This window comes from Pituophis catenifer, unplaced genomic scaffold (assembly GCF_029215685.1).
Source record: "Pituophis catenifer annectens isolate HBS135680 unplaced genomic scaffold, rPitCat1.0.hap2 SCAF_6, whole genome shotgun sequence".
Taxonomy (NCBI): domain Eukaryota; kingdom Metazoa; phylum Chordata; class Lepidosauria; order Squamata; family Colubridae; genus Pituophis; species Pituophis catenifer.
Genome location: NW_027256886.1, coordinates 5,741,031 through 5,768,501, shown reverse-complemented (window position 1 = coordinate 5,768,501; position 27,471 = coordinate 5,741,031). Strand labels below are relative to the sequence as shown.

The following is a 27,471-nucleotide window of genomic DNA, read 5'->3' as shown; positions in this document are numbered from 1 at the left end:
TTTACAGGGAGGAGATGGGTGTGGCCTACTGATGAAAGCTAACGAGCTAGAAATGGATCTATTTAGGTCTCCCACCTAGCAGTGAGAGCTTGCTAGGTGTTAGAAAAGAAAAAAGCCCAGAACCGAGTAGATGAGATTCTACTGAGCTGGAGCTACAAAAAAACCTTGGCTACGTAGGGAAAACCTGGCTAGAAGAAAAACACACATAGACCCTACGAAGAAGTAAGAAAATTGATACTATGCCTTTACAGGGAGGAGATGGGTGTGGCCTACTGATGAAAGCTAACGAGCTAGAAATGGATCTATTTAGGTCTCCCACCTAGCAGTGAGAGCTTGCTAGGTGTTAGAAAAGAAAAAAGCCCAGAACCGAGTAGATGAGATTCTACTGAGCTGGAGCTACAAAAAAACCTTGGCTACGTAGGGAAAACCTGGCTAGAAGAAAAACACACATAGACCCTACGAAGAAGTAAGAAAATTGATACTATGCCTTTACAGGGAGGAGATGGGTGTGGCCTACTGATGAAAGCTAACGAGCTAGAAATGGATCTATTTAGGTCTCCCACCTAGCAGTGAGAGCTTGCTAGGTGTTAGAAAAGAAAAAAGCCCAGAACCGAGTAGATGAGATTCTACTGAGCTGGAGCTACAAAAAAACCTTGGCTACGTAGGGAAAACCTGGCTAGAAGAAAAACACACATAGACCCTACGAAGAAGTAAGAAAATTGATACTATGCCTTTACAGGGAGGAGATGGGTGTGGCCTACTGATGAAAGCTAACGAGCTAGAAATGGATCTATTTAGGTCTCCCACCTAGCAGTGAGAGCTTGCTAGGTGTTAGAAAAGAAAAAAGCCCAGAACCGAGTAGATGAGATTCTACTGAGCTGGAGCTACAAAAAAACCTTGGCTACGTAGGGAAAACCTGGCTAGAAGAAAAACACACATAGACCCTACGAAGAAGTAAGAAAATTGATACTATGCCTTTACAGGGAGGAGATGGGTGTGGCCTACTGATGAAAGCTAACGAGCTAGAAATGGATCTATTTAGGTCTCCCACCTAGCAGTGAGAGCTTGCTAGGTGTTAGAAAAGAAAAAAGCCCAGAACCGAGTAGATGAGATTCTACTGAGCTGGAGCTACAAAAAAACCTTGGCTACGTAGGGAAAACCTGGCTAGAAGAAAAACACACATAGACCCTACGAAGAAGTAAGAAAATTGATACTATGCCTTTACAGGGAGGAGATGGGTGTGGCCTACTGATGAAAGCTAACGAGCTAGAAATGGATCTATTTAGGTCTCCCACCTAGCAGTGAGAGCTTGCTAGGTGTTAGAAAAGAAAAAAGCCCAGAACCGAGTAGATGAGATTCTACTGAGCTGGAGCTACAAAAAAACCTTGGCTACGTAGGGAAAACCTGGCTAGAAGAAAAACACACATAGACCCTACGAAGAAGTAAGAAAATTGATACTATGCCTTTACAGGGAGGAGATGGGTGTGGCCTACTGATGAAAGCTAACGAGCTAGAAATGGATCTATTTAGGTCTCCCACCTAGCAGTGAGAGCTTGCTAGGTGTTAGAAAAGAAAAAAGCCCAGAACCGAGTAGATGAGATTCTACTGAGCTGGAGCTACAAAAAAACCTTGGCTACGTAGGGAAAACCTGGCTAGAAGAAAAACACACATAGACCCTACGAAGAAGTAAGAAAATTGATACTATGCCTTTACAGGGAGGAGATGGGTGTGGCCTACTGATGAAAGCTAACGAGCTAGAAATGGATCTATTTAGGTCTCCCACCTAGCAGTGAGAGCTTGCTAGGTGTTAGAAAAGAAAAAAGCCCAGAACCGAGTAGATGAGATTCTACTGAGCTGGAGCTACAAAAAAACCTTGGCTACGTAGGGAAAACCTGGCTAGAAGAAAAACACACATAGACCCTACGAAGAAGTAAGAAAATTGATACTATGCCTTTACAGGGAGGAGATGGGTGTGGCCTACTGATGAAAGCTAACGAGCTAGAAATGGATCTATTTAGGTCTCCCACCTAGCAGTGAGAGCTTGCTAGGTGTTAGAAAAGAAAAAAGCCCAGAACCGAGTAGATGAGATTCTACTGAGCTGGAGCTACAAAAAAACCTTGGCTACGTAGGGAAAACCTGGCTAGAAGAAAAACACACATAGACCCTACGAAGAAGTAAGAAAATTGATACTATGCCTTTACAGGGAGGAGATGGGTGTGGCCTACTGATGAAAGCTAACGAGCTAGAAATGGATCTATTTAGGTCTCCCACCTAGCAGTGATAGCTTGCTAGGTGTTAGAAAAGAAAAAAGCCCAGAACCGAGTAGATGAGATTCTACTGAGCTGGAGCTACAAAAAAACCTTGGCTACGTAGGGAAAACCTGGCTAGAAGAAAAACACACATAGACCCTACGAAGAAGTAAGAAAATTGATACTATGCCTTTACAGGGAGGAGATGGGTGTGGCCTACTGATGAAAGCTAACGAGCTAGAAATGGATCTATTTAGGTCTCCCACCTAGCAGTGAGAGCTTGCTAGGTGTTAGAAAAGAAAAAAGCCCAGAACCGAGTAGATGAGATTCTACTGAGCTGGAGCTACAAAAAAACCTTGGCTACGTAGGGAAAACCTGGCTAGAAGAAAAACACACATAGACCCTACGAAGAAGTAAGAAAATTGATACTATGCCTTTACAGGGAGGAGATGGGTGTGGCCTACTGATGAAAGCTAACGAGCTAGAAATGGATCTATTTAGGTCTCCCACCTAGCAGTGAGAGCTTGCTAGGTGTTAGAAAAGAAAAAAGCCCAGAACCGAGTAGATGAGATTCTACTGAGCTGGAGCTACAAAAAAACCTTGGCTACGTAGGGAAAACCTGGCTAGAAGAAAAACACACATAGACCCTACGAAGAAGTAAGAAAATTGATACTATGCCTTTACAGGGAGGAGATGGGTGTGGCCTACTGATGAAAGCTAACGAGCTAGAAATGGATCTATTTAGGTCTCCCACCTAGCAGTGAGAGCTTGCTAGGTGTTAGAAAAGAAAAAAGCCCAGAACCGAGTAGATGAGATTCTACTGAGCTGGAGCTACAAAAAAACCTTGGCTACGTAGGGAAAACCTGGCTAGAAGAAAAACACACATAGACCCTACGAAGAAGTAAGAAAATTGATACTATGCCTTTACAGGGAGGAGATGGGTGTGGCCTACTGATGAAAGCTAACGAGCTAGAAATGGATCTATTTAGGTCTCCCACCTAGCAGTGAGAGCTTGCTAGGTGTTAGAAAAGAAAAAAGCCCAGAACCGAGTAGATGAGATTCTACTGAGCTGGAGCTACAAAAAAACCTTGGCTACGTAGGGAAAACCTGGCTAGAAGAAAAACACACATAGACCCTACGAAGAAGTAAGAAAATTGATACTATGCCTTTACAGGGAGGAGATGGGTGTGGCCTACTGATGAAAGCTAACGAGCTAGAAATGGATCTATTTAGGTCTCCCACCTAGCAGTGAGAGCTTGCTAGGTGTTAGAAAAGAAAAAAGCCCAGAACCGAGTAGATGAGATTCTACTGAGCTGGAGCTACAAAAAAACCTTGGCTACGTAAGGAAAACCTGGCTAGAAGAAAAACACACATAGACCCTACGAAGAAGTAAGAAAATTGATACTATGCCTTTACAGGGAGGAGATGGGTGTGGCCTACTGATGAAAGCTAACGAGCTAGAAATGGATCTATTTAGGTCTCCCACCTAGCAGTGAGAGCTTGCTAGGTGTTAGAAAAGAAAAAAGCCCAGAACCGAGTAGATGAGATTCTACTGAGCTGGAGCTACAAAAAAACCTTGGCTACGTAGGGAAAACCTGGCTAGAAGAAAAACACACATAGACCCTACGAAGAAGTAAGAAAATTGATACTATGCCTTTACAGGGAGGAGATGGGTGTGGCCTACTGATGAAAGCTAACGAGCTAGAAATGGATCTATTTAGGTCTCCCACCTAGCAGTGAGAGCTTGCTAGGTGTTAGAAAAGAAAAAAGCCCAGAACCGAGTAGATGAGATTCTACTGAGCTGGAGCTACAAAAAAACCTTGGCTACGTAGGGAAAACCTGGCTAGAAGAAAAACACACATAGACCCTACGAAGAAGTAAGAAAATTGATACTATGCCTTTACAGGGAGGAGATGGGTGTGGCCTACTGATGAAAGCTAACGAGCTAGAAATGGATCTATTTAGGTCTCCCACCTAGCAGTGAGAGCTTGCTAGGTGTTAGAAAAGAAAAAAGCCCAGAACCGAGTAGATGAGATTCTACTGAGCTGGAGCTACAAAAAAACCTTGGCTACGTAGGGAAAACCTGGCTAGAAGAAAAACACACATAGACCCTACGAAGAAGTAAGAAAATTGATACTATGCCTTTACAGGGAGGAGATGGGTGTGGCCTACTGATGAAAGCTAACGAGCTAGAAATGGATCTATTTAGGTCTCCCACCTAGCAGTGAGAGCTTGCTAGGTGTTAGAAAAGAAAAAAGCCCAGAACCGAGTAGATGAGATTCTACTGAGCTGGAGCTACAAAAAAACCTTGGCTACGTAGGGAAAACCTGGCTAGAAGAAAAACACACATAGACCCTACGAAGAAGTAAGAAAATTGATACTATGCCTTTACAGGGAGGAGATGGGTGTGGCCTACTGATGAAAGCTAACGAGCTAGAAATGGATCTATTTAGGTCTCCCACCTAGCAGTGAGAGCTTGCTAGGTGTTAGAAAAGAAAAAAGCCCAGAACCGAGTAGATGAGATTCTACTGAGCTGGAGCTACAAAAAAACCTTGGCTACGTAGGGAAAACCTGGCTAGAAGAAAAACACACATAGACCCTACGAAGAAGTAAGAAAATTGATACTATGCCTTTACAGGGAGGAGATGGGTGTGGCCTACTGATGAAAGCTAACGAGCTAGAAATGGATCTATTTAGGTCTCCCACCTAGCAGTGAGAGCTTGCTAGGTGTTAGAAAAGAAAAAAGCCCAGAACCGAGTAGATGAGATTCTACTGAGCTGGAGCTACAAAAAAACCTTGGCTACGTAGAGAAAACCTGGCTAGAAGAAAAACATATATATATATATATATATATATATATATATATATATATATATATATATATATATATATATATATATATATATATGGTGTTTGTCATATTGTGTTATAATAAAAATAAAAAAAACTAAAGAAAGAAAAAAAGAATTCAAACACTTTTGCAGACACTGGGCCCATCCGTGTGCTATTATCCTTAATTCAGGGGACTGTCTCACCCACCCCCCCACCCTGCCTTTTCAAAAACCCTGGGTTATCATCCTGACATTAAAGCCATCCTGTTAGCATTGCCTGCAGGAGGTCAGGATGGAACTGGGGTCTTGGGGGTTGGGGGGGAATGAGGTTCTTTTGAAGCTGGACAAAGTGGGGAAACAAAGAAAAGTTTTGAGTGGCTAATCTTTCAACAAACAGACAGACTAGCAGGGAGGCCTCCTGGGTGAAGGAAATGCCAGTTTGGAGAAGGCAGGGATGGATGTACCCTCTGCAGGCATTCCTACAACCCCCTGGCTACTGAATTTGCCTCCAGACGTTGTGGGCATTCCATCCCTGGAGGTTTTTAAGAAGAGATTGGACAACCGCTTGTCTGAAATGGACTGTAGGGTCTCCTGCTTGAACAGAGAGGAGAGTTGAACTAGAAGACCTCTAAAGTCCCTTCCAACTCTGTTACTCTGCTGCAGCAGTTGTAAATATGAGGACCAATTTTGTAAGTCATCTTTTTTTTTCCCCAGTGGCATTGTAGCTTTGTACGGTCACTAAACAAATAGTTGGTTGTTAAGGGCTACCTATAGTAACGGTCTAAATGTTTATGGAGATTCTTAGGCATCCAGGTGATTTTTTCAAGAGGCAGCTGGACTTTCTGGTTTTTTTGTCTTTGAAGACGTTTTACTTCTCATCCAAGAAGCTTCTTCAGCTCTGACTGGATGGTGGGGAATGGAATCCAGTCAGAGCTGAAGAAACTTCTTGGACGAGAAGCAAAATGTCTTCAAAGGAAAAAAAACAAGAAAATCCAGTTGCCTCGTGGGAAAAAAAGCACCTTTGGGACATGAACTTCTCATGGTCGGCCCACCAATTAGGGGATACCTGAAAAGAGAAGCCACTGAGCTTTGGATGGTCTTACTTCGTACACACTCAGACACTTGATGGATGACAGCTCTTGTAGCATCAGATGGAAAATAAATCAGCTCAAACTGCCCAAGGAGCTGCTGATCCAGTTCTACAGAGGAATTATTGAGTCCGTCATCTGCACCTCTATAACTGTCTGGTTTGGCTCTGCAACCCAACAAGACAGACACAGACTGCAGAGGATAATTAGAACTGCAGAAAAAACAATGGCTGCCAACCTGCCTTCCATGGAGGACCTGTATGCTGCACGAGTCAAAAAGAGGGCTGTGAAAATATCTACAGACCCCTCGCATCCTGGACATAAACTGTTTCAACTCCTACCCTCAAAATGACACTATAGAGCACTGCACACCAGAACAACTAGACACAAGGACAGTTTTTTCCCTGAATGCCATCACTCTGCTAAACAATTAATTCCCACAACATTGTCAAATAATATACTAAGACTGTATTACTATTAGTCTTCTCTTCCTTAGTAGTATTTATGTCTTCCCGCTTATTACCATAACCATGTTGCTTGTATCTTTCAATTTACATTGTTTTTATTTGTTTTCTAGTACGATTTGATAGCTTATTAGTAACCTTGTGTATCACTAAGCATTCTATTTTTTTATTCTCAATGAATGTATTTTATTCTCCTTATGTACACTGAGAGCATATGCACCAAAGACAAATTCCTTGTGTGTCCAATCACACTTGGCCAATAAAGAATTCTATTCTATTCTATTCTATTCTATTCTATTCTATTCTATTCTATTCTATTCTATTCTATTCTAGTCTAGTCTAGTCTAGTCTAGTCCAGTCCAGTCCAGTCCAGTCCAGTCCAGTCCAGTCCATTCTATACTATTCCATTCTATCCCATTCTACTCTACTCTACTCTACTCTACTCTACTCTACTCTACTCTACTCTACTCTACACTACTCTACTCTACTCTCTACTCTGTTCTACTCTATTCTATTCTGTTCTGTTCTGTTCTGTTCTGTTCTATCCTATTCCATTCTATTCCATTCTACTCTACTCTACTCTACTCTACTCTACTCTACTCTACTCTACTCTACTCTACTCTATTCTATTCTATTCTATTCTATTCTATTCTATTCTATTCTCTGTTTTTAATGCATGTGTTCCTTTTAAAGAGCATTGGGTGTGCTGTTCGTAGCTTGTTTTCCTCTTCTTGTGAACCTCTTGAGCTCCTCCAGAAACCGAGAACTGAAATAAATGAGCCCAATAAAAGATGGCGGCAAACGGTTAGATCTTTAGCCCGCGCGCTGGTTTGCACACTCCGCCTGGGTGTGTAAGCAGAGACAAGCTGGGCGAAGAAATGGAATTCTTTCTCACCGCTTTGCGAAACCTGCCACAAATATTTGCTTCCATCCATCCATCTCCTGACCTCCTTGTGTGGCAGGTCTCCCTCCTGGGGAGGTGATGCTAGTGAGCCCTGGCTTTTCAAACACTCTTCCTGCTGGGATATATAGCCGGTGTCATTAAATCTTCCCTTTCTAATGCATTCAATAATCCTTATGCCAAACACGCCTTCTCCTCCCTTTCCTGGGCTACCAGCACAGGGCTTAGAGAAGTTGCAAAGATGGTGAGGAAACAGCTGGCTCCTTTGATCTCCTCTGAACCTGGAAGCTGGGTCTCGTGTGGCCAAACCAGGGCATAGAACTGGAGGACGAAGAGGAGGGGGAAAAAGGCATTTTTACAATGTTATACTATACTATATTACAGTGGTGGGTTTCAAATTTTTTTACTACCGGTTCTGTGGGCGTGGCTTGGTGGGCATGGCTTGGTGGGCATGGCAGGGGAAGGATACTGTAAAATCTCCATTCCCTCCCCAATCCAGGGGAAGGTTACTGCAAAATCCTCATTTCCTCCCGATCAGCTGGGACTCGGGAGGCAGAGAATAGATGGGGGCGCGGCCAGTCAGAATTTTTACTACAGGTTCTCTGAACTACTTAAAATTTCCATTAGCGGTTCTCCAGAGCTGGCCAGAACCTGCTGAAATATTACCACTTCTGCTATATTAGTATGCTAATGTTATACAGCATACTAAAAAGCCGAAAGCAGAGACATCACCCTGCCAGCAAAAGTGCGTATAGTCAAGGCTATGGTTTTCCCAGTTGCAATGTATGGCTGGGAAAATTGGACCATAAGGAAGGCCGAGTGTCAAAGAATTGAGACCTTTGAACTCTGGTGCTGGAGAAGACTCCTGTGAGTCCCTTGGACTGCAAGGCCATCAAACCGGTCAGTCCTAGAGGAGATCAACCCTGACTGCTCTTTAGAAGGCCAGATCCTGAAGATGAAACTCAAATCCTTTGGCCACCTAATGAGAAGGAAGGGCTCCCTGGAGAAGAGCCTAATGCTGGGAAAGATGAAGGGCAAAAGAAGAAGGGGACAACAGAGAACAAGGTGGCTGGATGGAGTCACTGAAGCAGTCGGCATGAGTTTAAATGGTCTCCAGAGGATGGTAGAGGACAAGAAGGCCTGGAGGAATGTTGTCCATGGGGTTGTGGTGGGTCAGACACAACTTCGCAACTAACAACATCTATCTATCTATCTATCTATCTATCTATCTATCTATCTATCTATCTATTCTGAGGAGATCAACCCTGACTGCTCTTTAGAAGGCCAGATCCTGAAGATGAAACTAAAAATACTTTGGCCACCTAATGAGAAGGAAGGACTCACTGGAGAAGAGCCTAATGCTGGGAAAGATGGAGGGCAAAAGAAGAAGGGGACGACAGAGAACAAGGTGGCTGGATGGAGTCACTGAAGCCGTCGGCGTGAGCTTAAATGGTCTCCAGAGGATGGTAGAGGACAGGAAGGCCTGGAGGAATGTTGTCCATGGGGTTGCGATGGGTCGGACACAACTTCACAACTAACAACATCTATCTATCTATCTATCTATCTATCTATCTATCTATCTATCTATCTATTCTGAGGAGATCAATCCTGACTGCTCTTTCAAAGGCCAGATCCTGAAGATGAAACTAAAAATACTTTGGCCACCTAATGAGAAGGAAGGACTCACTGGAGAAGAGCCTAATGCTGGGAAAGATGGAGGGCAAAAGAAGAATGGGACGACAGAGAACAAGGTGGCTGGATGGAGTCACTGAAGCAGTCGGCGTGAGCTTAAATGGTCTCCAGAGGATGGTAGAGGACAGGAAGGCCTGGAGGAATGTTGTCCATGGGGTTGCGATGGGTCGGACACAACTTCACAACTAACAACATCTATCTATCTATCTATCTATCTATCTATCTATCTATCTATCTATCTATCTATTCTGAGGAGATCAACCCTGACTGCTCTTTAGAAGGACAGATCCTGAAGATGAAACTAAAAATACTTTGGCCACCTAATGAGAAGGAAGGACTCACTGGAGAAGAGCCTAATGCTGGGAAAGATGGAGGGCAAAAGAAGAAGGGGACGACAGAGAACAAGGTGGCTGGATGGAGTCACTGAAGCAGTCGGCATGAGTTTAAATGGTCTCCAGAGGATGGTAGAGGACAAGAAGGCCTGGAGGAATGTTGTCCATGGGGTTGTGGTGGGTCAGACACAACTTCACAACTAACAACATCTATCTATCTATCTATCTATCTATCTATCTATCTATCTATCTATCTATTCTGAGGAGATCAACCCTGACTGTTCTTTAGAAGGCCAGATCCTGAAGATGAAACTCAAATACTTTGGCCACCTAATGAGAAGGAAGGACTCCCTGGAGAAGAGCCTAATGCTGGGAAAGATGGAGGGCAAAAGAAGAAGGGGACGACAGAGAACAAGGTGGCTGGATGGAGTCACTGAAGCCGTCGGCGTGAGCTTAAATGGTCTCCAGAGGATGGTAGAGGACAGGAAGGCCTGGAGGAACGTTGTCCATGGGGTTGCGATGGGTCGGACACAACTTCACAACTAACAACATCTATCTATCTATCTATCTATCTATCTATCTATCTATCTATCTATCTATCTATCTATTCTGAGGAGATCAACCCTGACTGCTCTTTAGAAGGCCAGATCCTGAAGATGAAACTCAAATACTTTGGCCACCTAATGAGAAGGAAGGACTCCCTGGAGAAGAGCCTAATGCTGGGAAAGATTGAGGGCAAAAGAAGAAGGAGACGGCAGAGAAGGAGGTGGCTGGATGGAGTCACTGAAGCAGTCGGCGTGAGCTTAAATGGACTCCAGGGGATGGTAGAGGACAGGAAGGCCTGGGGGAACGTTGTCTATGGGGTCGCAATGGGCCGGACACAACTTCGCAACTAACAACAACAACCTGAATGTTAAACTGCCACCCTGCCCAGTCGCCTAAAAACGCCACCTCGAATCCAGCAATCTTGCAAGTTGAGTGTCAAAGAAGCCATTTGTCTCGGGCAAAGGATTGCACTCCGAGCATAAGAGAAGAGAAGCCTCGGTCTAAAAGATGATTTACATGTGCACATCCTGTTGATTATTTGCTTTTGGGGGAAGTTGTTGGGTGAATAACGGTTCAGAAATGGTAATGGGTTGTCTGCAATAGTTTGTTTGTGGAAAAAAGTGTCCAAGGTTTAGCCAATTCATGGTTTACATTAGCGATGATCAACGTTTCGGAGGGGCAGAAAATATACTTTTCACTGATCTGACGTCAGTTGTTTAATTTTTGGAAAACCCAACGCAGCCTTATAAAAATTCCTGGCGGCAGGCAGGATCCTAAAAAAAAAAAAAAAGACATATTCTGATTTTTCTCTGATAGGAGAAAATTCCCTTTTGAAGCCCTGGCTGGCTCAGTACTGTTGGGGTTAAGAAACTGTGCAATTGTTGGCTGAAATTACATATAAAGCCATGAAATGGCTAACGAAGCAGTTAAAACGGTGATATATGGATTTTGTGCTTGAGGTGGGGGGAAAAATGGAACATTGCCTTTGAGTTTTGATGTTTATATAGCAATGGCTAGTATATATTATTATGAAAACATAAAAAGTTGTGGCTGGTTGTTATTGCCTTCTTCTACTGTGTGGAAAAAACATCAGAAGTCAATGCTTTTCTTTCTTTTCCCCCTTTTCCCCTACAACTTTTCCTCTTCCCTTTTTCTTCCCTTGCTTTCCTTTCATTGTTCTTTGTATTTGATCTTTTGATCAATTAATAAAACTTTAAAAATCAGAGAAATAACCCAAAGTGAGGCCCTATTAGCAGTTTACTTACATTAAATAAATGATTTTCTATGAATGATATAGGAGGACTGAGCATGCTTGAAAGTTTTAATGGCAAGGGAGCCTTGTTTTAAACTACTTCCGATGTGAGCAAAGAAAATTTGGCCTTCAGACCACAGAATTGGGGGTTGGAGTGCTGCAGAATTTCCTATTTTATTCATTTATTTATACAGTAGTCCTTGATTTATAACCAGGATTGAACCCAAAATGTTTATTGCTAGGCGAGACAGTCGTTAAATGAATTTTGCCCCATTTTATGACCTTTCTTGCCACCATTGTTAAGTGAATCATTGCAGTTGTTCAGTTAGTAACATGGTTGTTAAGTGACTCTGGCTTCCCCATTGACTTTGCTTGTCGGAAGGTCAGCAACAGGGACACTGCAGCCATCGTAAATTGCTGCCAAGTGCCTGAATTTTGATCACATGACCGTAAGGATGCTGCAATGGTCATAAGTGTGGAAAATGGTCATAAGTAACTTTTTTTCAGTGCTAACTTCAAACAGTAACTAAATGAACTGTTATAAGTTGAGGACTATCTATATATAGATATAAACATAGAGATGATAGATAGATAGATGGATAGATAGATAGATAGATAGATAGATAGATAGATAGATAGATAGGTGGATGGGTAGATGGATTGGATGGATGGATAGATAGATAGACACAATGGATGGATGGATGGATGGATGGATGGATGGATAGATAGATAGATAGATAGATAGATAGATAGATAGATAGATGATGGGTGGATGGGTAGATGGGTAGATGGATTGGATGGATGGATGGATGGATAGATAGATAGATAGATAGATAGATAGATAGATAGATAGATAGATAGATAGGTGGATGGGTAGATGGATTGGATGGATGGATAGATAGATAGACACAATGGATGGATGGATGGATGGATGGATGGATGGATGGATGGATGGATGGATAGATAGATAGATAGATAGATAGATAGATAGATAGATAGATAGATAGATAGATGATGGGTGGATGGGTAGATGGGTAGATGGATTGGATGGATGGATGGATGGATGGATGGATGGATGGATGGATGGATAGAGAGAGAGAGATAGGGAGATAGGCAGGCAGACAGGCAGACAGAAATGATAGAAAGAGAGAGATGATAGATTGATGATAGTAGATAGATTGGTATAGAGAGAGAGAGAGAGACAGACAGACAGGCAGAGACATATATACATATCACTAAAGGCAGATAAATATATAGATATATATAGATGTAAACATAGACACACATACACACACATATATATGCATATGTATACGCATACACATTATACATATACATATACATATACATATACATATACATATACATATACATATACATATACATATACATATACATAGCAGAGAATGCCAAAAAGCCCTCAGGAATATTTGGGATGGGTGAGGGAGGCCAAATAAATCAAGTAGCGAATAAACAAGTTCATTCTCTGAGAATTCTAGCTCCGAATGAATGCCTTCTCGTCTGACATCCGACCCCACAACAATTGAAACGACTGTGCAGGAAATCCTATTGAGTAGCGCCAACCAAGCTAATCCGCCAATTGAGGACTCTTTAGCAGCCAGGAAAACCTCTTCTACATATGAAGGAGAAAGAAATCTCGCAAAGGCTTGATGGCAGGGAGAAAAAGCTTCAAAAAGTAAGCAGAAAAAGAAAATCCTCCCCCCCACCCAACCTGGTGTAAAGTTATTGCAAATTGGGCTCTTCAATCCTTCCACTGTAGTAGTAGCCATGAGGTCGTAGTACCTGCCTGTCAAGCTGTACCTTTCGTGATTTGCATTATGGACATATTTTTCAGCCCCCACCTAAGCCGTCCCCAACTTGATTCAGTAATCAAATTACAGGTAGTCCTCGACTTACAACATTTCATTTAGTGACCATTTATAGTTACAACGGCACTGACTTATTACAGCCGTTTCTCACACTTACGACCGTTGCAGCATCCCCATGGTCATGGGATCAAAATTCAAATGCGTGACAACCGGCTCATATTTCTGACGGTTGCAGTGTCCGAACTTTGAAGGGTCACTAAGTGAACTGTTGTAAATCGAGGATTAACTATAAGTATCTCTAGAAAAGTCTGGAATAATTTTCAACAGCTAAGTGAATGATCATAAGTACTGGACTAATGGTAAAAGCAATTTTAACCATCCTGTAGAGTTGATCTAAAAGGAACGCAATGGCTCAGTGGCTAAGACGCTGAGCTTGTCGATCGAAAGGTCGGCAGTTCGGCGGTTCGAATCCCTAGCGCCGCGTAACGGGGTGAGCTCCCATGACTTGTCCCAGCTTCTGCCAACCTAGCAGTTCGAAATCACGTAAAAAATGCAAGTCGAAAAATAGGGACCACTTTTGCCTTTGGCGTTGAATCATGCCGGCCACATGACAATGGAGAAGTCTTCGGACAGCACTGGCTCTTCAGCTTTGAAACGGAGATGAGCACTGCCCCCTAGAGTTGGGAACGACTAGCACAGATGTGCGAGGGGAACCTTTACCTTTACCTTAGTTTAATGAAAAGAAGGAATAGGGGTGACATGATAGCAGACATGATCTTCCAATATTTGTGGGCAGTGGTGAAATCTAAAATTTGTTACTACCGGTTCTGTGGGCGTGGCTTGGTGGGGGGGGGTAATGTGACTGAGTGGGCGTGGCCATTTTTTTTTAACTTTTAAAACCATTTTTTCTACAACCTCTTTGGCGAAGGGGTTGTAAAAAAATGCTTTCAAAAGGCTCTGACGATCCCAACTGAGTTGCCTGATTGGCAGAGGCTTATTTTCTTTTAAAAGCCTCCGCCGATCAGGCAACTCAGCTTGGATCGTCAGAGGCTTTTAAAAGAAAAAAAGGGGTTTTTTTTTCTTTTAAAAGCCTTTGATGATCCCAGCTGAGCCGCGCGATCGTCAGAGGCTTTTTTATTTTACTTTTAAAAGCATTTTTTTCGGCCGAAGAGGTTGTAGAAAAAATGCTTTTAAAACTAAAAAAAAAGCCTCTGATGATTGTGTGGCTCAGCTGGGCATGGGGTGGGGGAGCAGGGATTTTTGCTACCGGTTCTCCGAACCACCCGCCTCCATCGCTACTGAATCGGGCGATCCGGTCCAAACTGGGAGCATTTCACCCCTGCTCTTCTCCTTGCAGGGTTTCTGAGCTTTTGGCATTAATATTAGTCAGAAAAAAAATATCACTTTGGTGCACTTCAAGTACTGGTAGTCCTTGACTTACAACCATTCATTTAGTGACCGTTCGAAGTTACACAGCACCACTGAAAAAAGTGACTTATGACTGTTTTTTCACACTTATGACTTATCAGGTGATCCGGTCCGAACCAGGATTGTTTCACTTCTGTTTGTGGGGCTGCCACAAAGAAGAAGGGGTCAACCAATTCTCCAAAGCACCCAAAGTCCGGACAAGAAGCAATAGATGGAAACTAATCCAGGAGAGATCCAACCTAAAACTCAGGAGAAATTTCCTGACGGTGAGAACAATCAACCAGTGGAACAGCTTGCGTCCAGAAATGGTAGCTACTCCATCACTGGAGGCTTTTAAGAAGAGACTGGGCAACCAGCTGTCTGGAATAGTATAAGGCAGTGATGGCGAACCTTTTCGACACTTGCACCAGGGGTGGGTTCTAAATTTTTTTACTACCGGTTCTGTGGGCGTGGCTTATTTTGTGGGTGTGGCTTGGAGGTCATGTGACTAGACGGGCGTGGCTAGCTGGTAAGTCATTTCTGGAAGGTCCTCGCACTTACGACCCGACTCATTTGTTTGCTTTTAACACTGATCAGCTGTAGGGCGGCCCTTTGAAGCCCCGCGGCAAGAGTTTAAACAGTTTTTTTCCCTCTAGTCATCAGCTGGGACTCAGGAGGCAGCAATAGATTGGGGGTGGGACCAAATAAAAGGTAAGAATAACGTGGGGGGGTGGGAGGGCGGGGGGGGAGAACCGGTTCAGTGACGTCATATCGTCACCGCTACCGGCTCAGCTGAACCGGACCGAACCGGGAGGAACCCACCACTGACTTGCACGGAAATGTCACGTGCGTGCACGCACTTGTCAGGGCTGCGCTCCGGAAAAGCTGAACTTCTGGGTTCTAGTGCGCATGTGCGCCCGATGATTAGCTGGCCAGCGTGCATGCGCAGACCGGTTTTCAGCACTGCCACACGCAGCGTTCTGGCACGCATGCACCCCCGACAATCAGCTGGGCCAGCGCGCATGTTCACACTGGTTTTCGGCACTGCCGCGCACACGCAGGACAGCTGATCGTTGTGCACGCATGTGTGCCAGAAACCCAGAAGACAAACAGGCAAGGCCGCACGTGCTGGGTGACATGGCTTCATGTGCCACTTTGGGCACGCGTGCCATAGGTTCGCCATCATGGGTATAGGGGTCTCCTGCTTGAGAAGGGGGTTGGGCTAGATGACCTCCAAGGTCCCTTCCAACTCTATTCTGTTCTATTTTTTATTTTTTTTTAAATCACTAGCTCTTATCCTGTCTCAGTTGCCTCTTTACTTGGTCCCTAACAGTATCTTAAGGAAATGGATGCCAAAACCAGCAGTGGAATTCAATTTTTTTTTACTACCGGTTCTGAGGGCGTGGTGTGGCTTGGGGGGCGTGGTTTGGTGGGTGTGGCAGGGGAAGGATACTGCAAAATCTCCATTCCCACCCCACTCCAGGGGAAGGATACTGCAAAATCCCCATTCCCATCCCACTCCAGGGGAAGGATACTGCAAAATCCCCATTCCCACCCCACTCCTGGGGGAAGGATATTGCAAAATCTCCATTCCCACCCGACTCCTGGGAGAAGCATATTGCAAAATCTCCATTCCCATCCCACTCCAGGGGAAGGATACTGCAAAATCCCTATTCTCTCCCCACTCCTGGGGGAAGGATACTGCAAAATCCCCATTCCCACCCCACTCCTGGGAGAAGCATATTGCAAAATCTCCATTCCCATCCCACTCCAGGGGAAGGATACTGCAAAATCCCCATTCCCTTCCATTCCAAGGGAAGGATACTGCAAAATCCCCATTTCCTCCCCACTCCTGGGGGAAGGATACTGCAAAAATCTCCATTCCCAACCCACTCTGGGGCCAGCCAGAGGTGGTATTTGCCGGTTCTCAGAACTACTCAAAATTTCCGCTACCGGTTCTCCAGAACCTGTCAGAACCTGCTGGATTTCATCCCTAGCCAAAACCCAACAGATCTGAGCGATGGTTGGGTGGGGAATTTTGGGAGCTGAAGTCCAGACATCTTAAAAATTGCCAAGGTGGAGAAATGCTAGTTTTTGACCCATCTTGAAAGCCGCATTTTGATCCTGTTGAAATAAGTAGGAAACGCCTTTTTTATCATCTAAGGTGCCACTAAAGGTGACTTCAGCCACTCTTACTTCCAGGCTAAGGGATGAGGTGAAAATAATGTTCGGACATATAGCAGCAAAATGAGCTGGGAGCCATTTGTGTTACTATTTTTTTTATGTTTATTTGATTTATATGCCGCCCTTCTCCGAAGACTCAGGGTGGTTTACAATGCGTTAAGCAATAGCCTTCATCCTTTTGTATATTTATACAAAGTCAGCTTATTGCCCCCACAAACTGGGTCCTCATTTCACCTACCTTTGAAAGGATGGAAGGCTGAGTCAACCTTGAGCCTTGGCGAGATTCGAACCTGCAGTAATTGCAGGCAGCTGGTCTTAATAACCAGCTTAATAACAGGGTGCCTTAAACCCCTGTACTACCAAGGCTCTTTGGTGCAAGTGGGAACAACTCACTAAGTGGCAGGAGTTCAGGACCTATTTTTTTTACAGAGTTAGGAAGAAAAAGGAAAAGTTCACCTTCTCCTTATAGTCACAGGTAGTCCTCAACTTACAACAATTCATTTAGTGACCGTTCAAAGTGACGGACTTATGACCATTTTTTCACAGTTATGACATTTGTAGCATCCCCACGATCATGGGATCAACATTCAGGTGTATGGCCACTGCTTCACACTTATGACCCTTCCTGTGTGCCAAGGTCACGTCATCCCTCTTTTGCGACCCTTCTGACAAAGCAAAGCCAATGGGGAAGCTGGGTTCATTTAACAACCAAGTTACTAGTTTATCCATCGCAGCGATTCGCTTAACAACCGTGGCAAGAAAGGTTGTAAAATCAGCCAAAACTCACTTTAACAAACGTCTCACTTAACAACAGGAATTTTGGGCTCAATTGTGGTCGTATGTTCAGGACTGCCTGTGTAAGAAGAGGGCTACCTTATTCCTCCCTGCCAGCCCAATCTTTCTTTTCTGAGCCTTTTATTTTTGCAATGTTTTTTTAATTTAATTTTATTGAGAAAGTTAAAATGCAAGCTCCAAAAAAAAAAAAAAAAAGAAGAGATAAATAAAACCTTTTTTTTTTAAACCCAGAAAAGAATCTGGAACTTTTTATCGAAGGCTATAAACAAAGACTGTAAGGTTTATTGTCTTTTAAACTTACTTTGTGATGGGAACAAGAATCCTACAGATATAAAATAAATAACACCTCCCCAAATCTTGCTACAGAACACCTGGCATCTATCCCCCCTCCTTTTCTCTCTCGCTCTCTCTCTCTCTGTCCCTCTCTCTGTTTTACCCCATTATTTTACAGGAAGTTTCTTCATCATTCCAACACATTGCTCAGTCATGCTGGAGCGTTTTCATGCCGAAGATGAGGAAAATAATAAAGTCCATGTGTTATAGACAAAACACAGCTGGTTCACTCCCAGTGCTGACCAAGCCTGTTCCTGGGCCCCCTTCGCTCTCACCTCACTTCTGTTACCTTGCAAGTTGAGGCTTGACTGCACAAAAACTAGAAAATTTCCACTCCTCCAGTTAATATGGATGGATGCTTGGCATTCTCCAGTCTTCCCATCTTTCTTTCTCTTTGTTACTTTCCCTCTCTCTCTTTCTCTCTTTTTGTTTTCTTCCTTCCTTTCCTTTTTCTTCTTTCTCTTTTTCTCTCTGTTTCTTTCTCTCTGTGTATTTTTCTCTCTCCCCCCATTTGTTTCTCTCTCTGTTTTCTTCCTTCCTTCCTTTCCCTTTTTTCTTTTTCTCTCTGTTTCTTTCTCTGTGTATATTTCTCTCCCCCCCCATTTCTGTGTTTCTCTCTCTCTCTCTGCTTCTCACTCTGTTTCTTTCATCCTCTCTCTTTCTGTCTCTTTCTCTGTTTCTCTCTTGCTCTTTTTCTCTCTTTCCCATTCTGTCTGTTTTTTCTGTGTATTTCTCTCTGTGTGTGTTTCTCTCTCTCTCCATTTCTGTTTCTCTTTCCCTCTCTCTTTCTCACTCTGTTTCTTTCACCCTGTCTCTTTCTGTGTCTTTCTCTCTTTTTCTCTCTGTGTGTGTTTCTCTCTTGCTCTCTTTCCCACTTTCTGTTTTTTCTGTTTGTATTTCTCTCTGTCTCTGTCTCTGTCTCTGTCTCTCTCTTTTTCTCTTTCTCTGTATGTATGTGTTTCTCTCCATTTCTCTCCCCACCCCATTTCCTAGAAAACATGTCCCACAGGAGAAAAAGGAGGAGGCCAGCTAAAATCAACCACATGTAAAACAGTTATGCATTTCTCCAGCAGAAGATGGTGAAGAGAGACCGATGTTTTCTCACTCAAGCCACACAGCCAGGAGTTCGATCCTGACCGGCTCAAGATGGACTCAGCCTTCCATCCTTCCGAGGGCGGTAAAAGGAGGATCCAGATTGTTGGAGGCAAATATGCTGACTCTGTAAAGTACTTAGAGAGGGCCGTAAAACACTGTGAAGCAGTATATAAGTCTAAGTGCTGTTGCTACATCATTTCAGGTTGCTCTAGGGCAGCTGCCCTGAACATTCAATATACTTCACCTACTTTGCAGGCACGGACAGCTGTAACTGCTCCCCAGAAAGTTTAGGAGTATTGTTCCATTGGCAACTACTAACTCTGTGTTGTCAGCTAAACTAAAAAGAGAAAAAAAAATGAAAGAGACAAAGAAGTAAGCTTTGTTAAAGCTAATCATGGCAGGGCATGTTGGATGAATTCACCCACCAAGTCTGAACTGGTTAAGCATGCTGTGTGAACCCCTCTACCCTTTGTATCATTCTAATTGCCAAGTCCCTACACTCTTTCTTTCTTTCTTTCTTTCTTTCTTTCTTTCTTTCTTTTTCTTTCTTTCTTTCTTCTTTCCTTTCATTTTCCTTTCTTTCCTTTTCTCTTTCTTCCTTTCGTTTCTCTTTCTTTCTTTCTTTCCTTTCTTTCTTTCATTCTTTCCTTTCTTCTTCTTCTTCTTTTCATATTTCTTTTCATATTTCCTAATATGATTCGACTGCTTATTTGTACCCTATGACTATCATTAAGTGTTGTACCTTATGATTCTTGACGAACGTATCTTTTCTTTTATGTACACTGAGAGCCTATGCACCAAAGACGAAGTCCTTGTGTGTCCAATCACACTTGGCCAATAAAGAATTCTATTCTATTCTATTCTATTCTATTCTATTCTATTCTATTCTATTCTATTCTATTCTATTCTATTCTATTCTATTCCATTCCATTCCATTCCATTCCATTCCATTCCATTCCATTCCACTCCTCTCTACTCTACTCTTCTTCTTCTTCTTCTTCTTCTTCTTCTTCTTCTTCTTCTTCTTCTTCTTCTTCTTCTTCTTCTTCTTCTCCTTCTCCTTCTCCTTCTCCTTCCTCCTCCTCCTCCAGTTTTTGCTGAGAGTCTAACAAGGGCCTTTCCCGCAGCCTCACCATCTCAGCCGCTCACTTCTCCCATGTTGTGTCCTATGTCACCATGGTGGCCTGACTGGAAGTGTCATCCTAAGGTTGCCAATTCCAGAAGCTTTAGATTCTAGAAACGGGATCTCCACATTTGGGAAGGGTTGGAAGCTTGCTGAAAAGCTGGCAAACAAACATGGTTTGCTAAATGTATCAGGGAGGATTTATCAGATATCAACCTCTGGGAGCTCTTTCTAGTTTCAGAAGCTAAGCAGGGCCAGGACTGGTTAATATTTGCACGGGAGCTAGAAATTGCCAGGAAGTCACAGAATTCAGGTTATACATGAGAAAGGTGAACACAGAAAGATGGTAAACGGCACAGAATCAAGAGAATACAAAGGAGAAGTATTTTTTTTTTTCATATATCTTAAACATAAATTTACTTTATTTCAACTCTTGGAACAAAATTTATTTTCCAAATTTGCTCCTCTCTGAAGTCCTCCAGTCCAGTTCTCTTCTCCCAACCCTTAAAAAAAAAAAAAGCTGATAATACAATTGGGAAAAGTACAGAGAGAAATACAGGTAGTCCTCGCTTTACGACCACAATTGAGCCCCCCAAAATTCTGTTGCTAAGCAAGACCGTTCTTAAGTGAGCCTTGTCCCATTTTACGACTTTTCTCACCGCCGTTGTTAAGTGAATCACTGCCGTTGTTAAGTCGGTCACGCGGTCGCTAAGCGAATCTGGCTTCCCCATTGACATTGCTCATTCGAAGGGTGCCAGAGGGGATCTCTGGACCCAGAGACACGGCAGACCGTCATAAATATGAGTCCAAATTTGGTTCATGCGGACCCGCAGATGTTGCAACGGTCGTAAGTTTGAAAAATGGTCCTAACTAAGTCATTTTATTTTCAGGAATTTTGAACGGTCATTAAATGAACTGTTGTAAGTTGAGGACTACCTGCACCCCACTTTTTAAAAAAGGTTTAAAACTGCCTTTGCTTCAGGCCGATCAAATCAGTATCAAAAGAGGAAGGACCTCATGTAAGGACTCCAGATCGGCCTCTACATTTTACATCCTTTCAGAAGTTCGCACAACCGTATCCCACAGTTCTAAGATCATGGCATCTGGCCCTCTCAATTCCTGGCAAATAGATGGGGAAGAAATGGAGGTAGTGACCGATTTTATTTTCCTGGGCTCGAAGATCACCGCAAATGGGGACTGCAGCCAAGAAATTAAAAGACGCTTGTTCCAGGGGAGGAAAGCCATGGCAAATCTAGACAGCATACTAAAAAGCAGAGACATCACCCTGCCAACAAAAGTGTGTATAGTCAAGGCGAACTCTGGTGCTGGAGAAGACTCCTGCGAGTCCCTTGGACTGCAAGGCCATCCAACCGGTCAGTCCTGGAGGAGATCGACCCTGACTGCTCTTTAGAAGGCCAGATCCTGAAGATGAAAGTCAAATACTTTGGCCACCTAATGAGAAGGAAGGACTCCCTGGAGAAGAGCCTAATACTGGGAACGATTGAGGGCAAAAGAAGAAGGGGACGACAGAGAACGAGGTGGCTGGATGGAGTCACTGAAGCAGTCGGCGTGAGCTTAAATGGACTCCAGAGGATGGTAGAGGAGAGGAAGGCCTGGAGGAACGTTGTCCATGGGGTCGCGATGGGTCGGACACGACTTCGCAACTAACAACAACAATCCCACCGTTGCTATTTGATGTTCCAGACAAAACACCAAACTTCGGTCACCATCCTCAACCTCAGGTTGCATCTCAAGAAGCTTCCAGGAAAGGCAAACAGATCCTCTGTCTGCACCCGATCCTAAAGGCCAACAAACATTTGGGGCCCACCTGCCCATTTCAGAAGGGCAAAAGGGGCATGGATGGAGTGCTAGGGTTCTGTGGGCTCTGCAGATGTGATGGATTATTACAGCGTCCATCATCCCCGAACCCAACCCAATTCTCTTGGGGAAAGCTGTGTATTAGGTCAATGCAGGGAGACAGAAGGCTACAGATTTGGGACACCCCAGTTTGGAACTGGGAGCTGAACTGGGAGAGGAAACAGGATTGCTGAGGGTTCATGCTCACACGGAGTTATATCAGAATGCGGGATTAGCATCCTGATTTCATATATTACTTTGACGCACAGGTGGTGGGGGAATCCTTATGAAGGAACCCCCTTCTGGAGGAATGGGCAATTTATTCAGTAGGGGCTGGAAAGGGGGAGATAAGCCCCTACTTTCTGGTGGGACCCAAACTTTTCATTTTGGCAAGGGGTGGTGGTGGCATATAGGAAGCATGATGGGTGGAAGAAATGGGGGTCTCCCTAGTCCATTTTAAGCACTTTTTTGAACGGCTTGGAATAAAGCGCTTTTTTGGGGGGTGCAAACTGGGCAGGCAGGGGTGCGGGTCTCCGAAAGTATTACGGGAAGGCTCCCTGTCACATCTACGTCTCTAGGGGCACCACGGCTTTCCCTCTGGGCCGGCTTGGGGGTCGGTGGCGAGGATCTGGGGGATGGGCGGAAGGCGGAAGGGAAGTGGGTCGCCAGAACAGCTGTTCGGGGGTGGTGGTGGCTGGGGAGCGAAGGAAGGCCACAGAAGGACGTTTGGGGTTTTGGGGAGGGGGCTTCTTTCTCCTGCCCCTTCCCACCCTAGGCTGTGATGGGGACCCTCGGGGTCCCCCTGCATGGGCTTCGTCCCCTGGAGAGTGGGGGGAAGAGGCGTAGGCAGCAGGAGGGGCTCCCCAATCCCCCCTCTTCTCCATCCTTCCAGTGTACAGACAGCCCCCCCACCGGCTTGGGGGTCAATGACGATCTGGGTGTGGGGGGAGAAAGGTGAGGGGGGTGGCCCAGCCAGCCGTTCGGGGGGCTGGGGGGTTGGATGGGTGGGGAGCGAAGGAAGGCCACAGAAGGACATTTGGGGTTTTGGGGAGGGGGCTTCTTTCTCCCACCCCTTCCCACCCTAGGCTGTGATGGGGACCCTCGGGGTCCCCCTGCATGGGCTTCGTCCGCTGAGGGGGAAGGGATGGAGGTGACAGGAGGGGCTCCCCGACTCCCCCTCTTCTCCATCCCTCCAGTATACAGGCAGCCCCCCCACGCTCGCCCCCTCCCCCCCGCCACCGGCTTGGGGGTCGGTGACAATCTGGGGCTGAGGGTAGGAAAGTGGGGGGAGAGTGGCCCGGCCAGCCGTTCGGGGGGGGCTGGGGGCTGGATGGGTGGGGAGCGAAGGAAGGCCACAGAAGGAAGTTTGGGGTTTTGGGGAGGGGGCTTCTTTCTCCCACCCCTTTTTCACCCTAGGCTGTGATGGGGACCCTCGGGGGTCCCCCTGCATGGGCTTCATCCCCTGGGGAGGGGGGGAAGGGGCGTAGGCGGCAGGAGGGGCTCCCCGACTCCCCCTCTTCTCCATCCCTCCAGTATACAGGCAGCCCCCCCACGCTCGCCCCCCCCCCCCGCCACCGGCTTGGGGGTCGGTGACGATCTGGGGGTGCAGGGGAAAAGTGGGGGGGTGGCCCAGCCAGCCGTTTGGGGGGCTGGGGGGCTGGATGTTTGGGGAGCGAAGGAAGGCCACAGAAGGACATTTGGGGTTTTGGGGAGGGGGCTTCTTTCTCCCGCCCCTTCCCACCCTAGGCTCTGATGGGGACCCTCGGGGGGGGTCCCCCCTGCATGGGCTTCATCCCCTGGGGAGGGTGGGGGGAAAGAGGCGTAGGCGGCAGGAGGGGCTCCCCGACCCCCCCCTCTTCTCCATCCCTCCAGCGTACAGACAGCCCCCCCACACACACACACACACTCCCGCCCCCCCCCCCCCCGCTGGGGCTGCGATCTGCAATCCATCCTCGCCTTTGTTTGCTCAAGAAATCGCCCTCCGTTCGGCTCAGCCGATGCCGGGCGCCTATAAAAACCCCGACGGGATCCGGGGCCGGTCCAGAGGGGGCGGTGATTCGCTCCGGGATCCGCGATCGCCTGCACCGAGATGAGCCTCTCGGGCGCACAGCTGGGGCCGCTGCTGCTGCTGTTGCTGCTGCCGCCCTTCGCCCTCGCGTGGCCGGGCCCGGGGTCGCCCGTGGGACCCGCCAAGACCCTCCTGCTCATCCAGCCCGAGTCGACGGAGCCTCTGCCTTCCAAAGGCGCGCAAGGTAGGGCTGCCTGGAAGCGGAGCGACGGGATTTTGACGCCTATGAATGAGAATAACAAAAAGAGTTTCGGAAGGGACCTCGGGAGGTCTTCTAGTCCAACCCTGATCAGACAAGAATGCCTGTCGGACGTCAATGCCATTTTTTTATTTTTTATTTTAGTCTTTTTTTTTTTTAATTTGATTTATATGCCGCCCTTCTCCGAAGACTCAGGGCGGCTTACAATGTGCTCAGCAATAGCCTTCATCCTTTTGTATATTTATACAAAGTCAGCTTATTGCCCCCACAAACTGGGTCCTCAATTTACCTACCTTAGAAAGGATGGAAGGCTGAGTCAACCTTGAGCCTTGGCGAGATTCGAACCCTGCAGTAATTTCCCCTTCTTCTCTCTTTTTTCTTTTCTTTTTTTTTTTCCAAAGAAACTTTATTGAGTTTAAAAAACAGAAATATATTGACATTTCCATTAATAGAATAATTTAGAATAGAATAATTTTATTTCTATACCGCCCTTCTCCCGAAAGGACTCAGGGCGGTGTACAGCCTATTCAAAGACAAGACAACATCAGTTAAAATAGTTTAAAATTATTACATGAATTCGGCTCAATTCACTTTAAAACCCCAGGTTTTAACCCCTAATATCAGATGTGCAGTGGTTTTAACTATATACAAAATATATTTCTGGTGTCATTTCAAATTACTTTTTACTTTTATTTAACACACCTCTTTCTCTTCCTTTCATTTTATCATTCATCCATTCAATGCCTTTTCTTTCTTTTCCTTTCTTCTCTATCCTTCTCCCTTCCCCCTTTCCTCCTCTGTTTTTCCTCCTATTTGCTTTTTTTTTCTTTTTTTAAATTTGATTTATATGCCGCCCTTCTCCGGAGACTCAGGGCGGCTTACAATGCGTTAAGCAATAGCCTTCATACTTTTGTATATTTTATACAAAGTCAGCTTATTGCCCCCACAAACTGGGTCCTCAGTTTACCTACCTTAGAAAGGATGGAAGGCTGAGTCAACCTTGAGCCTGGTGAGATTCAAACTTACAGTAGTTGCAGACAGCTGGTGTTAATCACAATGCTATCAGTCTGCTGAGCCACCAGGCCCCTTTTGCATTTTTTTTGCGTTTTATTTTATCAACTAATCAACGTTTTAAACAGAAAAAAAGAAAGAAAGACGAGAAAAGAATACAAGATAGAATGACAGAGTTAGAAAGGACCTTGGAGGTTTTTCTAATCCAATCCTACTGGTCAGACAAGAACCCCTATCTACCATTCCAGATAAATTATCCAACCTCTTCGTAAAAACTTCTAGGGTTGGAGCATTCACAACTTCTGGAGGCAAGTCATTCCACTGGTCAATTGTTCTCCCTGTCAGGACATTTCTCTTTCGTTCTAGGCTGGATCTCTGTTTTGATCAGTTTCCATCCTTTACTCCTGGTCCTGCCTTCAGGTGTGACAGCAAAGATAAAAGGGGAGGAAAAAAAAAAAGATTTGGTCCCTACAAATCTTGCTCTTGGGGAATTCCTCCTTAGTTCTAAGTTGCTTCTCTCCTTGAATGGTTGCCATCCGTGGCTTCTGGTCCAGCCTTCAGATGCTTTTGGAGAATAGCTTGAACCCCTCTTTTTTGTGGCACCCCCCCAAGTGGAGATTGCTATCGTGTCCCCCAGAGGAGATGTCTCCTCTAAGGGCGGATCCGGGTCTCTCTCTTGGCGAGTCTGGAGGGACTCGAACCGACTCCAGCTGGCTTCTTCAACGGCCCTTGAGCACATTCCCGGCCGCTGGGCTCGATCAGTTCCGTAGCCACGTCGGGGGAACTTGGGGGGGTCACCTCCCTCTCTCTCCAGGACCCCACTGGCCCTTGGAGCCCCGCCAATCTCGGAGGGGTGGTTATTATGGGTCGGTGGTCGCGTGTGTTGGAAGGGCGAGATCTCAGGGTTTTTGGGTTTTTTTTGCTTTAATTTATATGCCGCCCTTCTCCGGAGACTCAGGGCGGCTTACAATGCGTTAAGCAATAGCCTTCATACTTTTGTATATTTATACAAAGTCAGCTTATTGCCCCCACAATCTGGGTCCTCATTTCACCTACCTTAGAAAGGATGGAAGGCTGAGTCAACCTTGAGCCTGGTGAGATTTGAACTTGCAGTAATTGCAAGCAGCAGATGTTAATAACAGTGCTTTAGTCCACTGTACTACAGGCTCAGTAACAGTAGAGTTAGAAGGGACCTTGGAGATCATCTAGTCCAACCCCCTATTCACGCAGGAGACCTGTACTAGGGAACCGTGGGAGCTGGGAACATCCCGGGAGGCAGAGATGGGGGGAGGGGGGGGGCGCCGGAGTGCGGGCGGGGGGGGGCGGCAAACCGGTGGCCATCGGATGCAATATTGGAGGGGCTGTTACAAAGAGGAGGGAGCCCAGTGCCCACCTATTCTCCAAAGCACCGGGAGGCAGGACAAGAAATAAAGGATAGACGATCATTAAAGAGAGATCCATCCAACCTAGAAATAAGGAGCCTTGGTGGTGCAGTGGACTAAACTACTGTTAAAAAGTAGTATTTAGCTGCCAGCTGCCTGCAATTACTGCGAGTTCAATTCTCATCAAGCTCAAGGTTGACTCAGCCTTCCATCCTTCCGAGGTAGGTAAAATGAGGACCCGGATTGTGGGAGCAATAAGCTGACTTTGTATACAAAAAAAAGAACACCGCTTGGGGGGGTGCGAAAGCCCTACTAAGCAGGTATATACAAAAGTATGAAGGCTATTGCTTAAAAGCATTGTAAGACGTCCTGAGTCTCCGGAGAAGGGCGGCATATAAATCAAACAAACAAACAAACAAATAATAATTATTAATAATTATTATTATTAATAATTATTATTATTAATTAAATAATTAAATTAATTATTAAGAGCCTTGGTAGTACAGTGGTCTAAAGCACCCTGTTATTAAGACCAGCTGCCTACAATTACTGCAGTTTCGAATCTCGCCAAGGCTCAAGGTTGGCTCAGCCTTCCATCCTTTCTAAGGTAGGTAAATTGAGGACCCAGTTTGTGGGGGCAATAAGCTGACTTTGTATAAATATACAAAAGAATGAAGGCTATTGCTTAACGCATTGTAAGCCGCCCTGAGTCTCCGGAGAAGGGCGGCCTATAAATCAAATTAAAAATAAAAAAAATAATTAAAAAAAATGAATTTAATAATTAATTAATTTAATAATTAATTTAATAATTAATTTAATAAATTTAATAATTA

At 45.0% G+C, this 27,471-nt stretch overlaps 1 protein-coding gene across 1 annotated transcript in view; it reads left to right on the top strand.

Moving 5' to 3' along the window:
* The first annotated feature begins 24,067 nt into the window (after nt 1-24,067).
* CHRD (chordin) overlaps nt 24,068-27,471 on the top strand; it is a 62,752-nt gene continuing 59,348 nt past the window's right edge. The window contains exon 1 of the mRNA XM_070945698.1: nt 24,068-24,230. Within this exon, the coding sequence (XP_070801799.1) occupies nt 24,068-24,230 (163 nt within the window). The remainder of the gene's footprint in view (nt 24,231-27,471) is intronic.